This window comes from Lithobates pipiens, unplaced genomic scaffold (genome assembly GCF_037356315.1).
Source record: "Lithobates pipiens isolate NorthernLeopardFrog02 unplaced genomic scaffold, aLitPip1_a1.2 Scaffold_16, whole genome shotgun sequence".
Lineage (NCBI taxonomy): Eukaryota > Metazoa > Chordata > Amphibia > Anura > Ranidae > Lithobates > Lithobates pipiens.
In genome coordinates, this window is record NW_027507748.1 from 594,545,646 (window position 1) to 594,562,135 (window position 16,490).

General features: G+C 44.4%; 1 protein-coding gene across 1 annotated transcript in view; it reads right to left on the bottom strand.

The window, feature by feature from the left end:
• The window catches only part of LOC143984189 (polyunsaturated fatty acid lipoxygenase ALOX15B-like), an 87,362-nt gene that overhangs the window by 38,131 nt on the left and 32,741 nt on the right, over window positions 1–16,490 (bottom strand). The window contains exons 5-6 of the mRNA XM_077484483.1: window positions 6,610–6,753; window positions 4,953–5,156 (exon numbers count right to left, since the gene is read on the bottom strand). Coding sequence (XP_077340609.1) covers window positions 4,953–5,156; window positions 6,610–6,753 — 348 coding nt within the window. The remainder of the gene's footprint in view (window positions 1–4,952; window positions 5,157–6,609; window positions 6,754–16,490) is intronic.

Genomic DNA, 16,490 nt, shown 5'->3' on the forward strand with positions numbered 1-16,490 from the left:
GTAGTAAGGTCGCCCCCAGCGTGCACAACCCTCCTGATAAGGACAGATGCTTCTTTCAGAACCTCAAAGGGTTCTACAGATGTAAGAATTGCCAAGTGTGCTCCCATAATATAAACAAAAGTTCCAAGATCCTTGAATTTGTCTCTACTAGCACCCAGAAGAGATACACAGTAGAGCCGTTTATTACATGCTCTTCAGAGGCAGTGGTTTACCTCATCCAATGTCCCTGCGGGCTCCAGTATGTGGGGAGAACTAAGAGGGCCCTCAGGGTCCGATTGAATGAGCACATTGCCAACATTAAATGGGGCTTTGATAAACATCCTCTCTCCAGGCACTATGATGAAAAACATGGTAGAGATCCGTCCAATACTTTATATATGGGGATTGATAAATATCAACCCCATTGGAGGGGCGGTGCTTTGGTTAGAGAGATTTCACGGTTGGAAATGGCTTGGATCCATAGGCTAAAGACTTATACCCCTTTTGGTATGAACATCGATACAGATGTTAATGCATTTATTAATAATGCCTAATGGATGCTCCTGCCTATTTGATGACATATACGTGAAAGTATTCACTATCTTCTAATCAGGCACTATAGTGACTGGCACTCCTTGGCCCCTATCCTCTCTGTGTGGTCTCTGACACATTCCCCATCTGTTACACTTGTTTTTGTATTAAAAACCTGTCTTTTTGTAAACATTTAGAGAGTTGTTTACAAATAGATAGTGTCAGCTCCCAATGTAACTTTGGGTTCTGGGGATTTAGGCAAGGTGATGGACTTTGGAGTTTTTTTTTGTTAGAGTCAGCTTCCAAACATACTCTGTGGATTTAGGTAGTGTAATGGTGATCGGGGTTACTGTATCATAGCAGTTGATGCCCCCTCCTATCCCATAGTTAACGGTGTTTTTATATTCTATAGAGAGGTGAGCGACGGCATGGTGCGCGTCACGTCCGCCCGCCCTGGTTGTTTGACCCCGCACGCCATTGGAAGCGGTAGTGAGGCTTAGTCCCCCGCACGCCATTGGACGTGGAAGTGAGGCTTGGTTCCTCTCCGTGGATACGGAGGGAGGCGGCACGCCGGCCGATAGTAACACTGCCCCATTTGTGTTTTAATTCAGCTTTCCTTTTAGGATTTATACCGATTAGTGCCATCCCTTGTTTAAAGTCTATTGTATCCACTCGAATTATTGTACGAATTTGATCTATAGACCCACTACGTGTATGCCTCACTTCCGGGTTGATCCCGGAAGTGATTTAGGCTCCTGTAACGGAGGAGGTGGCTTGTGCTAGTCACTCATTTAATGGAGGCAACTTGGCGTGTCACCCATACCCCAGACGTGACTCTTTCACGAAACGCGTTGGGTGGTGTGACGCTTTCTTGCCCCAATTGAAGGTACCGGAAGGGATATCATGTGGAGTTCGTGATCGGCCGACGCTTACCCATTTTTGACGATATGCCCTGTGTTCTTACGTTTGTAAGTGTTTTTTTATTACTTTTATGGTTTTATTAAACGTTTTTACACTATTTGGAATATCTTTTCCTTTCCATGGTGGACCTCTTATTGATTCTCCAATGAAATACATATGAGTTCTGCTCCATCAAGTGTTTTCCCCTGGTTTGGATGATTCAAGGCTGGCGTATCCCTCAAACCTGGTTCACGATAGAATGTTCCATTAGGGTGGTTCAAGATTTACCCATCTTCTGACCTGATATGTTATAAAGCGCTCCTTACTGGGGCATCTGGTAAGGGGCTAGGGTTATCTGTTTGGTGGAGGTACACCTGGTCTCGTTTTATGTCATCCCCTAAAGGTTTTAGATTGGACCATTTCCGTCTCACACGTGGTGTTTTTTTTTTTATATGGACTCATAAAAAGACTTTATAATATTTTTCACATTTATGTTTCACTTTTGTAGTCTTTTTGGACTTGATTATATAGGTTTTCTTTTTGAACTCCTGGTACCACAGACCCAGTATCATTTAATTGTTTCGGGATTTGTGGTTAACAAGGGTTAATAGATATGTTTAATACACAAGCTGTAGGCAATATTCATGTCACATTGAGTTATCAGACTTGTTTTTGAACTTTTTATAGTTAGGATATGAGCCACCCTAAAAAGGATGTGCTTCTTATAATAGAAATATTAGGGATTGCGCAGTTCTCTTCCTCTTTTTTCTCTACCAGCAATAAACACCTGCCCACCCAGATGGGACAGTGTGTGGTGCACAGAACAGAACAGGGCACCCTATACATCCAGCAGCTCCTTCTGGGGTTCATCGCTACATTTACTATAATTTTAAACCCCAACATTAACCTTAAACTTTAGCCAAAAACAGAATTATGAATATACATTATATGCAATTCACTGCAAACATTACTTTTGAGGTGGTAGTACTGTAAAAAAACAAACATGTGCACCAAAACAAATCTCACGTCCACACAAATAGTGTATGAAAACTCTTTAGGCGCATCAAAGAACCAAATGCTGCCAATTTCCAGCAAACCGCACCATGTGAGAGGTCCCCTTTCAGTTTGTGGGGAGTTTGAATTTTTTCTACTTACGAGTGATGGAAAAACCACCAACAGACATTTGCATGGTGGAAGATCGCACAAACTATGAATAAGATATATAGATAGAGTCAATCTGATTTAAGGATGAACACTTAGCTTGCACCATCATTGTTACATGGTTTGATACACATAAGGAATACCTTTATACTTGTGTGTCGCTGCAATTTCACTATTGTAGCACCTATAAAAAGGTGCCTATAAACCTTTACTAAAATATCTGCACCAAAATTAGATCTGCCTCATGCGATTCTAATGACTGGCTCATTTGCCAGCAGTTCTTCCAGCAAAATATCCAGTCAGTCAATCTCCATAAAAAGCAGCAAGTTCAGACTCAAAGAATAGCGCCCGTGAGACTAAATGAGGTGAGCACAAAAAAGGTCAATAAGAGTATACCTAGTAGAAAGTTTATAAATGTCTAAATCTTAATTATGGGATGCATAAACAAAGGTGGGAGTGATACATACAGATTTAGAAATAGAAGGCAACGTTGTAGCAAAAAATGACAGAGACACAGAGACACAGAGACACAGAGACACAGAGACACAGAGACACAGAGACACAGAGACACAGAGACACAGAGACACAGAGACACAGAGACACAGAGACACAGAGACACAGAGACACAGAGACACAGAGACACAGAGACACAGAGACACAGAGACACAGAGACACAGAGACACAGAGACACAGAGACACAGAGACACAGAGACACAGAGACACAGAGACACAGAGACACAGAGACACAGAGACACAGAGACACAGAGACACAGAGACACAGAGACACAGAGACACAGAGACACAGAGACACAGAGACACAGAGACACAGAGACACAGAGACACAGAGACACAGAGACACAGAGACACAGAGACACAGAGACACAGAGACACAGAGACACAGAGACACAGAGACACAGAGACACAGAGACACAGAGACACAGAGACACAGAGACACAGAGACACAGAGACACAGAGACACAGAGACACAGAGACACAGAGACACAGAGACACAGAGACACAGAGACACAGAGACACAGAGACACAGAGACACAGAGACACAGAGACACAGAGACACAGAGACACAGAGACACAGAGACACAGAGACACAGAGACACAGAGACACAGAGACACAGAGACACAGAGACACAGAGACACAGAGACACAGAGACACAGAGACACAGAGACACAGAGACACAGAGACACAGAGACACAGAGACACAGAGACACAGAGACACAGAGACACAGAGACACAGAGACACAGAGACACAGAGACACAGAGACACAGAGACACAGAGACACAGAGACACAGAGACACAGAGACACAGAGACACAGAGACACAGAGACACAGAGACACAGAGACACAGAGACACAGAGACACAGAGACACAGAGACACAGAGACACAGAGACACAGAGACACAGAGACACAGAGACACAGAGACACAGAGACACAGAGACACAGAGACACAGAGACACAGAGACACAGAGACACTTCTCTCAAGGGCTCTCCTATGGGAGCTTTTTAGGGGAGGCAAAGTATAGCAGGGATGGGGTAGTTGGTGCTACCCATGTGTGGAAAAGCAATCTAGCAGGTCACACTTTATATGGCTTAATATCACTGGTTAATTTTATTTTTATTTTTTTAATTTAGTATGTTTAAATGGGTGTTGTAGGATTACCAATGCACACTCATCTCCAAGGTCAAGATATAGGTTTGTCTTCAATAGGCCGACCCTTACACCCCCACATGTAGGGTGCAGGTCTATTACATCACTGTGACCCATTTTTTCATGCCATATAAAGTGAACTATCAGATCACATTTTGGGGCACTGGTATATTTTATATCCATCACTGTAGGACTCACCCTTTTGTGGTATTTAGGCAGAGGTTTGCCCTTATTTTAGGTGCACCTCCACACACATACCCCTCATGTAGGGTGTAGACCTATACCACATTTGTTGTAGAGTCCTTTGGGCCAAACAACGTGACTTGCTAGATCGCTTCTCCCCACATGGGTAGCGTCAACTTCCCCATCCCTGTTATACTTTCAGTGATACATACAAATATTGGAATTGTTGATATGAAAACAAAATTTTTATGAAGCCTGTGTAGTATTTTATATAAAAAATTCCAATATCTATGCATGTGGCCACTTGGTATGTTGCATGCATCACTGCCAAGTGGTTTGGCACATTAATGCATCCCATATATGATAAATGTTATACATTTTTAATACATTTATAAACTGTTTACTTTTATTGATCTTTGTGCTCGCCTCATTTAAAATCCCATGGGCGCCATTCTTTGTTGAATTTAATTTTGGGATGGATGTGTGTTTCACTGGCAACACCAGACCATTTTCTCTTGGACTTTTTACTTACTTTATACACTGGGTGCCCCATTGGAAGGTGCCTGATAGTTGCAATTGAGAAGACCTCAGCTAACAGATGGGTATGGAGAAGGTGAGTGTTGGCTTCATGCACCTGGACATCAGCATTACGCACCCACATCTTGGCCAATACCCAGTCATATTCCGAGTCGCTGGGCAGGAAGATGGGGACATTTTTTCCAGGAGTCTGAGATAACTGGAATACAAAAAAAAACAAAAAACCATGGTATCTATTGGCCATAAAAATGTAACCAAAACATTGTGTTTTTAGACAGACAGACCTGATGAGAACACAAAGAGCAAGACTGAGGTAGTCCATGTTTCAATGCCTGTGAAGTCCTTTTAAAAAAAGTTCATTTTGCAGTAGAACTTTTCAAACAGTCTTAGGGAACAGAGGGCACGGGTGAAGAACTCAGGCACCTTGAACTGCAGGTCTAAAAGTCTATTTCCACCCAGAGAGTAGCCACTCGCAGCTGGGTACTTCAAGGCTGAACAGATCTCTAGCCACAGATTGTGGCAGTCAGCACGTTGACTCAGAACTTGAATGATCAACTAAGGGTGAAAAGGAATCTTTCCACTGTACCCGGAACGTTTCCAGTTTCCTCAATTGTACTGGAAATGTGTGAATTTGTCAATGTGTTTCCCAACTCATTAACCAGGCACTTCTCAGGATGCCACTTGCCGGCCCTCCTCCAAAGAGTCATCCACCGTCATTTCCATGAGCTGTGATGTCCCTCCAAGCCGAGGGCACACCCTTACACCTTGAACCCTCCCACAGTTACTGCGCCTCGGACCAGCAGGTTCCGAGACTCGGGAACAGACTGATCCCTACCCCAGAGCAGGCAGGTCTATCAGGGGCCACTGACAGGAACATGTTGCAGGGTGTTGAACCCCCCCTGTGACTGGGACCCCTCACGGGGGCTACCCTGGTCCTGGAACCAGAACAGACCACACGGGTCACACGAACAACTCCAGAACTTCAAACACGTGACCACACCCCCTTAAGTACCCCTTCCCAGACTCCTCAGCGGGCCCCGGCACTCCCACTGATTGGCTCCGAGAAGGCCGATACTTAAACATCCAACCAGACCTGGTTCTGGCCTGTCATGTGCACCTCGCCGTTCACATGACCAGGCAGAACGTCCTAACTCAGCCTGGCCAGACTGGTGTTAAGGCCTAGCTACACAATTAACCCTCAGAACCTTTGTTCTGAGGCAAAAAAAAAACCCACACTAAAAATGTACATGTGTGTGACTTTTGGTCTATATGCCTCAAGAGGTTTTACACGGAGTTATTCACAACCCATGGGCACAACCCCCCAAAAGGAAAAGTCTAGCCAAGGAGTGCTCCAGGGCAACAGCCCCTGGAACTCAGATCAGTTCCCTCACAAGAGAGAACCCTTTCCTCTATACTCCAGCCTATTTAATTAGGAACTTATCCAGCATCTGGGCACCCCTCCCCAAGGTTAAGGCCAGGAATTGGCATCCTCCCACCCCAATCTCCAGAAGCTTCTCAGAGTCAGGTGGAGGTAATCAAACTCCCAGACCAACCTAAAACAAATCTGGCTCCTGTGGCTACAGCAAAAGCCCCATGCTAACTATACCTCAGTCTATGAAGATTTGTATCTGGAGAACAAAAAGGAAAAATACCTGGATGGCAATTGGGACAAGCTGATCCTGAGGATTCTTCCACAGTAGACACATAGGGGCTGCAATGTATTGAGGCTTTTCATTGATGGTATTGGTGGGAACACCCTGGAGAACCTCATAATCTGCCAGGAAAATGTGACCATTCTGAAAGGTAATTAGGAAATCTGATCAGCAATGAAATGAATTAACTTAGTCTTGCCGGACACAAAAGCAAATGTATAATTTTGTCATGTAGGACAAAGACTGAGAAAATGTATTTTGGTTATAAAACACAGATTATAATCTAAAGTGTCAGATTTCTCCTCTCTTGTCTGAGGAAATCTCCCCAATGGCACACAGACAGCAAAAAGTAGAGAGACAATGATTTTATTCCCTTCCTACTGTATCCATGTATTGGCTATACATGCAATTCCAGTTCCTTTTACAACCCAAATTAAAAAAGTTGGTACACTGTAAAATCTACATAACATACAATGATCTGCAAATCTCAAACCCATATTTTATTCACAACAGAAATGTACCAAATATTTAAACTGAAAAAATGCATTAAACAAAAATGTAATTTTGAAAATAGCAACATGCCTCAAATTGGGACAGGGCCATGTTCAGTGTAGCATCACCTTTTGGAAACACTGTAAATGTCTGAGAACTGAGACCAGTTGCTGGAGTTGTCCCATTTTATCCATAACCGAGCTCAAAATCTTTCCTCCCCATGTGCCTCTTTCCACAATTTCTCTATCAAGATCAATAGTACAACCATCAGCCCTACCCCACATGCCAAGTTGATAGCTCAGATTCCAGGATTACACCTATCCTTTTCAGCCCCACGTCCAATCACTGTTCAAATCTTAACACCTGCACCTCGGCAAAATCTCCAGAATATGCCTCTTCCTAACCAAGGATATCAGTCACTCCCTTGTCATGTCACCTCAACTACTGTAACTCCCTCCTCATAGGGTTACCTTTATATGGTCTATCCCCACTTCATTCCATCATGAATGCTGGGCTCATCCACCTCAAACATTCAGTGTCTGCTACTCCTGTCAATACCTCCTCTGGCTTCCACTCACCCAAATTCAAATTCTAACTTACAAAGCCATCCAAAACTTGGCCCCCAGCTACATCACCAATCGAATCTCAAATGACCAACCCAATTCTTCCTCCCATGACCTCCTGTTCTCTAGCTCCATCTTCACCTCCAGGTCCGCCCCAAAGTCTCTGCTATCCTATGGAACTGCCTACCCCAATCTGTCCGACCATCGCCTACTCTTCTAGATGCCTGAAAACCCTCTTCAGAGAAGCCTACTCTTCCCCCACCTATCAACTGTACTTTTATTTTCTCCATCAGCTCATCCCCCACAGCTATTACCCTTTGTAAGACTTGACCCTCCCTCCTAGATTGTAAGCTTTAACAGGGCCCTCAGATTCCTTGTGTATTAAATTGTATAGTAACTGTACAGTCTGCCCTCGTGTTGTAAAGCAATGTGCAAACTGTTGGATATTTTTATTACAGAATTGTAACTGCTCAATAGTCCTGGGTATCTGTCATGTTTGGTTTCAACATGCACCAAATATTTGCACTTGGCGACAGGGCCAGTGCTAGACTATTTTGTGCCCTAGGCAAGCCCAGCTACTGGCACCCTTAACCCCCCAAAAAGGTTTAAAAACACAGGTGCAATGCTACCCAAGATCCTGCTCACCCATAGTGCAGCGACCTGAGTGCCCGTTCACACTACCGCGACTTGTCAGGCGACTTAGCCGCCTGACAAGTCGCGCTCCGTTCTGTACTATGGAACCGTTCTAATAGGAGCGACTCAAGTCGCTCCGACTTAGAAAAAGGTTCCTGTAGTATTTTCAGGGCGACTTCAGGCAACTTGCATTGACTTCTATACAGAAGTCATTTTGCAAGTCGCTGCTGAAGTCGTGTGCAGGTCGCGTCTGAGTCGCGCTGCAAGTCGCGTCACCCCTGTGTGAATGGGCACTAACTGTAGGTGTTGATTTAACTCCTAAACACATGGCCACAGTTCTTACATGGCAATGCTACATGACAGAGTACCAACTGTTGCCATCTTTGGCATGACGCCACCAGACTTAAGGGCACATATAGCCATCTAATGCACATCACAATGTTACATGACAGACCCAACTGCTACCATCCTTGCCATATGACAATGCTGCCAGATATTGGGCTACCTCTGCTAGCCTTATAAAATAGCAATGCCACCATAAGGGTATCTACAACTGCCACCTATAACATGGCAATGCTTCAAGACATTTGGCTACTTAACACTGCCAAGATTACATAGCACGGGTAGCAACCCTAAAGACTTGTAGCATTGCCATCATGCACATTGTCATCCTCAGACATAAGGGCACCTACCAATGCCATCCATAGAAATGCTTTGAGACAATAAGTTACCTACCATTGCCATCCTTATAACATGCCAATGCTAAAAGATTTCAGGGTGCCTACCAAACACATGGTCATCCTCACGCTAGTGCTATGAGAAGTTAGGATACCCACTCATGTCACCTTTACCATGCTATAAGACTGCAGGGTACCCATCAAGGATATGCAGATGGTCATCCTGACTACATGCCAATGCCAGAAGACTTCAGGGTACATACCATTGCCATCATACACATGATACACAACATTAGGGCACCTACCACAGCCAGATAGATCACATATTGATGCTACCGGACACTGGGATATCTAAGGCTATCATCCTTATCACATGGCAATGCCATCAGACTCAAGGGTAACTACTTATTACATCTTACACATGGTCATCCTTGTCATGTGCCAAAAAGGTAAAGGACATTAGGGTACCTACCACTGTCAGGTAGATTGCATGGCAATGCTACCGGATACTGGGGCACCTACCAGTGACACCATACACGGTTATTCTCATTACATGCCAGTGCTAAAATATATTAGGGTACCTACCACCACTAAGACATCAGAGTCCCCAAGTCCATAGTATATACACATAGAAGTATATGATATCACTGAGCTGCCTCCCCCCCCCCAGGCTGATGCCTTGAACTTCTAATACTCAGAGAGGCCTTTCCTAAACTTCCCTTTTATGATGTTCCTGTATATCTAATAGTCTCTGGCCATCCCTTGAGATCTATACTCCCATCAGTGCCCAGGCACACAGCTGCTAGGCCAGCACTCCCCTCCAGCTCAGTGGATCAAGTCGGTGGGCCAAGTCCAGATGCTGGCTCTGGGCTCTCCAGTGAGTGGTTGAGCTTTGTATAGGGTCTTTGTACAGGACACATGGGTTTGAGGAGGGGGAGGAACACAGTACAGGGAGAGGGAGCACCGTCACTGATATTTTCCACAGGCCTGTTCCTCTTGCTTTCACCTTCTCCCGCCAACAGCTGTTGCAGTTCTTATGACACGTTCACCAGCTACCCAAATGAAAGTAGTAATGGCAGAGCCACTCCTGTCATACAGCAGGATAGAGAGCAAGGAACCAACAAGCTCCCAGTGCCTCCTCCACAGAACTGCAGGGCACCCTGAAAGGATTGCCAGCGGCATCACAACTGACACAGCAGGGTAGCGAACAAGGCACTGAAAAGCACCTGGCACTGGTAGCACCAGCCCTGCTTGGTGAAAAGACTGAACTGCAGGCAGGCCAGTTAAGCACCCAGATTTTACTATGAAGCCATATTGTTGTAATGGATGCACTATAGTATTGTCCTGCTAAAATATGCAAGACCTTCCCTGAAAAATACATCTGGATGGGAGCATATGCTGCGCTAAAACTTTTATACATCATTCCGCACTGAGCGTCTTTCCAGATGTGCATGCTGCTCATTCCATATGCACTAAAGCAACTCCATACCATCAGAGATGCAGGCTTCTGATCAGAGTGCTGATAAGCCAGAAGGTCCCTCTCCTCTTTAGTCCATGGTTGCCAAAGAGAGAATGTCAAAGTTGGATTTGTCCGATCACAGAACAGTTTCCACTTGGTAACAGGCCATTTTAACCACTTCAGCCCTGGAAAATTTGTCATCTTAATGACCAGAGCACTTTACAATTTGGCACTGCTCTGCTTTAACTGGCAATTGCAAGTCATGCAATGCTGTACCCAAACAAAATTTGCACTTTTCCCATAAAGCTCTTTTGATGGTATTTGATTGCCTCTTCAATTTTTTGTAATAAATTGAGATTTTCAATTTGTTATAAAAAAAAAAATCCAATGAACTAAATTTTTATCACATTTTAGGCCAACATGTATTCAGCCACTTTTTTTATACCAAAGAGAAAAGTCAATAAGCGTATATTTATTGGTTTGTGCAAAAAAGTTATAGCATCTACAAACTAGGGTAAATTTCCTGGAATTTTGTTTTTTATTCTGGGGAAGTTTTTTTTTTAATACATTTGCATATAGCCATGAATTTCATACAAGCATTTTACTGAATCAAATAGATTTTTATTAGCTGTGCCAAAGCTGAGCACATGGCACAGATGAGACCAATCACAGCTAGCAACACATTTGTACACGATAAATGGCTTGCAAGGAAGCCATCCATTGTTCACATCTGTCATTTGAACTGTTAGTGGGTTACAGAGGCTATAGGGGGCTTTTTGAAGTGTTACCTATAGAAAATAGAGTACTGAAGTTTGACAGCATTTCACAGGTGCACACAAATTTAACCACTTCAATATGGGGCACTTTTCACCCAGGCCAGTTTTCAGCCGTCGCACTTTGAATGGCAATTGTGCTCACGTAACAATTAACCCATATGAAAATCGACCCCAACAAATAGAACTCAGTTGTATTTAATAGCCACTGTTTTTCATTTTTGCGCTACAAACATGACAAGTAAAAAAAATTTGTTTCTACTATAAAATGTTGTAAAAGTTAAATTTTCTCCTTCATCGACAGGCACCAACGTAATCAATGCACCGATTATCAGCCTAGACCTGTCAGATGCTCATCAGCTCTCCTCTACTCGCACCTCTTCAGCATGAACAGAGGAAAAGCTGATAACCAGCACTTCCTGGTTACGATAGGATCAGCTGTGATTGGACATATCTGATCACATTGTAAAAAGCTTACATTTAACTCAGGGTTTTCACCAAAATCAGAGATGGTGTGTCAGAGCAACACACCGCACTACTGATCACTGTGCTGCATGCCCCTGCTAGAGGTCATATGATGCCCAATCAGGCTAATAGAACCACTTCCTGGCTGCCGACAGGAAGGGGTTAATGTGGTTGTAAACCCACCCAAAAAAAATAAATAATCGAAATTAAAATGATCAGTCCACCTAAAACACAGCAAAGCAGCAGAAGTCATCTGCCCTCAGTCTGGGCAAGAAAAAGGAGCAGCCAGCCATCTACAATCCTCTCAACCTTCCTACAGTGAACAGACTGAAACAGCCATACTTCCTCTCCTGTTACCGAGACCAATTAGGAGACTTGTGCATGAGAGAAGGTGGCTTGTGTCCCAAAGCCATCCACACAGGTCACTCCAAAAAAGGAGCTCCAGCCTGATGAGACCAAATAAATAACCCCATAAACACTGGGCAGCATTTGAGGCACAGGGGGTGCAAACTTTCATAGCAGTGGGGAGCCAAGCAACTGTTCGGAATCATTACACAGCAGAACACTGTCACTTAGGGCAGAGTAAGAGGGAGGAATACATGCTTATGGTCACCATCAACAAAGTCAAACAGACTCTCACAGATTAAACCCTGCAGCTGCCAGGAAGAGCACCATTTTATTCTGCTTTTAGTACAATGATTTTTAAAACAGCTTACCTGTAAAATCCTTTTCTTGGAGTACATCAGGACACAAAGCTCCTGCCAGTTTTATTGGGGGGGGGGGGGGGGCAGGAGCTCTGTGTCCTATGATGTACTCAGAGGATTTTACAGATAAGCCATTTTAAAAATCCTATTTTTTTTAATCATACATCATAGGACACAGAGCTTCAAGTATTTACTTAGTGGGATGTCCCATAGCAATGCTACTTTAGGGGAGGGAGACAACCCGTAGCACACTGCGCCTGAAGGAGATATCCTCATTCCATCTTACATCCACTTGATAACATTTTGCAAATGTATGTACTGAAGACCAAGTTGCGGTCTTGCAGATCTGACATGGCGGCCTTGTGATGCACTGACCAAGAAGCACTAACTGCTCTGGTAGAGTGCACCTTAACTTAAGGGGGACTCTTTCCCTTTAAATCAGTAAGTTTAAAATTCTAACTTTCCGAATCCACTTAGTGACAGTGGATTTCGACTGGACCTGTCCTTTAGGACCCTCTGGCAGAATAAGACGTCAGTCTTAGGAATCTGAGCAGTTCTCTTACTAGATCTTCACTGCTCTCACTACATCAAGACAATGTAGTGACTTTTCCTTCCTGGAACATGGTCTTGGGGGAATAGGACAAGATCCTCAGATTAAAGCCTGAAACCACTTTTGGCAAAAAGCCTGGATGAGGGCACAACACCACTGTATTCATGAATAATCAAATATGTCGCTTTACAAGAGCGGCGAATTCTGAAACCATCCTTGCTGAGAATATAGCTTTCTAGTCAGGACTAAGGGAACATGCTGTAATGGTTCAAATGGCGGTTTTTGTAACACTGACAAAGTCCCAAGGGGTTAAAGGCGATTTAACTGGCGGATTAATCCACGTCACCCCTAGTATAAAACCCCAGACTAAAGAATGCGTAGCAAGCAACATTTGAAATAAAACCGATAGGGCCAACTTCATCTCTACGCCCAATTGTAGAAAGGCAAGGATTCTGCCTATAATGAAGCTCCGAGGGTGCCAACCCTTGGATTCACACCAGGAAACAAGCTTTCCAGACTTATAGCTCTAGAAGCTGGCTTCCTGGTATTAATCAAAGTAGAGATAACTGACCTGGAAAGCCTGCGTTTCTTTAAAACGTGGTTCTCAATAGCCAAGCTGTTAAATTCAGCATTCGTAAAGTAGAATGGAACATCGGCCCTTGAGATAGCAGGTCTGGTCTTAGTGGGAGGGGCCATGGACCCTCCACTGCCATATTTACAATCTCTGCATACCATGACCTTCTGGGCCATGCTGGTGCTACCAGTATTACCAACTTTCCAGCTTGATCCTGCAATAAAAATCGAGGTAGCAACTGAACCAGAGGAAATGCATAGATCAGCGATAACTGATCCCACTGGGTCACCAACGCATCTGTTCCGTATGAGAGTGGGTCCCTTGTCCTGGACCCCAAGTTTCTCTTTGGAAAACAGCCCAAAACACTTGGGGTGAAGAGACCATTCCCCCGGGAATTGCTGGTGACTTGGATAGTCCACCTGCCAATTCTCTGCTCCCAGAATGAAAACTGCCGATAGGCATGGGACATTTTCTGGCCAAGTTGGAATCTGGTTCACCTCTGAGCCCAGAGACTTTTGGTGCTCCCTTGGTGATCGATATATGCCACAGCCGTGGCATTGTTGGATTAAATCCCGACAGGACAATTCTTTAACCTGGAGGTCCAGGTTTTGAGCCAGATACACTGCCCAAATCTCTAGGATGTTGATGGGCAAGGCTCCTGCTTCCCAGCCTGAAAGGCTGGCATCTGTCGTTACTGCCTTCCAGATAAATTGTCTGTAGGACTTTCCCTTCAGCAGGTTCTAAGATGGTAACCAACTGAGGCTTTGGGACACTCATGGGGACAGCCAGAAGTTCTCCTCCTTGCAGGAAGCTAACTTGATTTACTCCAATACAAAAAAGGAACAGATCTTCAGGAACAGATTTAGATTCCTTAGATCTAGACTTTGTCTTATAGCCCCATTTGGCTTTGGCACCGTAAATAGGTTTGAGTAAAACCCCAAACCTTGCTCTCGTTTGGGAATCTGTCTGATCACCCCTTGAGTCAATAAAATTGGTCTAATGTTTGCAACAGGGATTGCCTTTTCCCTGGATCCTTGGGAACATTTGACAGAAAAGGAGACTGGAAACTCGAAACTCTAGTTTGTATCCTAGAGACACTGAAGAGAGTCTTTGTCCTGAATCTCCCTTTGCCAGACTTCTGAGTACCTCAGAAATCTTCCCCCCCACCTTTGTGAGGGGAGATGCCTCTTCATGACAAGGTCTTGGTATTCTGCTTTGCAGACTTGCGGCCCCAGGTCTTCCTTTGTGCCTGGGTTTGAACCGGGGCACTTCCCGTAGAGTCTGATGGCGGAGGCCATCGCCCCTGCCTGGAGGTGGATGACCCTGGCACGGGGGGAGTCAGTTTAAAATGAAGGACACTATTTTCTATTGACTGGCAAAAATGTACTTTCTGCTGGAAATTGAACGTATTTATCCAAACTATTGCCAAATTGTTCTCCCTTAAAGGGGAAACTAGTTAGAAGGTTCTTACAAGGCGTTTCAGCTGACCAACCCTTTAACCAAAGGGTCCTTTGCATATGTACAAGCGCAAGACGTGATGCCTGGTGAATAGAATCCTTCATAGCCTCTATAGCAAAGCATAATTCTTTAGGTAGCTCGGCCAATTCCTCTGCTCGTTGTGCAGGGAGCTCATTTGAGAGCTTCTGTGAACTGGTCCTTTAAGGACTGACCGATGCCTATAGCTGCAATTGCAGGCTGAGCAACAGTACCTGCTAAGGAAAAGAGCATTTTAAACAGACCTTATCTGTTGGATCTTTAAGCATAAGCACATTGTCCACTGGGCAAGTTAAAAACGTATTCACATTGGAAATCCCAGCGTCAACTGCTGTAACTTTCCATCTTTTAGTGAATTTTTTTCCATCGGATAGAGACTTGAGACTCTTGGGAGGAAAAATGCTTAGCTGGGTGATCCCATTCAGTATCAATTTCTAGTAAATCGTGGATGGGAAACGCATGCAAAGGCTGTAAAGGCTTCAAGGAACCCAAGGAGGAGACCGAACCTTCAACTAACTGTTAGGGGTAGCATTAAAGCAGAGCGAACCATCCTTGTAAGGCTCTGTACTTCAGATTGTGAAGTAGGAACCTCAAGTATTGTTTCCTCTGCAGAGGAATAATTGGCTTGTCCTGCCTCCTGATCTTTTGAGGGCAATACCCCATCCTGTTCCCATAATTCTTTTGGACCCTCCACCAACTAAAGAGTCTAAGGTGGGGGAGGGGGAATCTAGGATGCTTCCCATGCACTTGGTTGGAGGATGCGATTAAAGCCGCTAATCTTCCTTCTAAGCCTTGCAAGGCAGAGGAAAATGCATCTTCAGTCACATATGCAGGGGCTGAAGTGTGTGAAGCAGTTGCACCACCGCTAGCTTCCAATGACTCACCCTGGCTTGCCATGTCTGATCTCTCCAAAGAGGCAGTATGGAGGCATAACTGGGATTTCAAGCGCCGGGGGGGGGCGCGTCACCTTTACGGTGCCAAGCACAAAGCAGAGGAACACAATATTTGCTTAACAGTTCCAGCAAAGATAAGGTCACAAAAAAAAGTTTAGTTGCCAACAATAGTTTTTCCCCTTTGTGGAAATTCCCCGTTTACACCCTTACATGCCCAGCGCTCTGGTGTGTTAGTGTGACAGACTGCCTCTCCACAAAGTAAGGCGAGTAGCTAACTTGTGGACGCACTATATACACCTCTACAAGAGGTGAGGGGGAAGGGGTTCTGGCAGCAAATTTATAGTCTTTAAAACCAGAGGCACAGGGAGTTTTCCAATGTTACTTGGTGGAAGGGCTGGGTTGTAATTAAACCATGCAGCTAAAGCGGCTGTGTCAACCATTCAGCCACTGCCCATAGACGTTTATACACATCTATTAGTAACTGCTGTATTTTTACCAAATCCCACAAGATCTATAGCAAGAACCCCCTCTGCCACTGGGACCACACATGTTCTAAGACAGAGCTGCACTAAGACCCCTCCTAAGACATTAAGGCATATTGAAG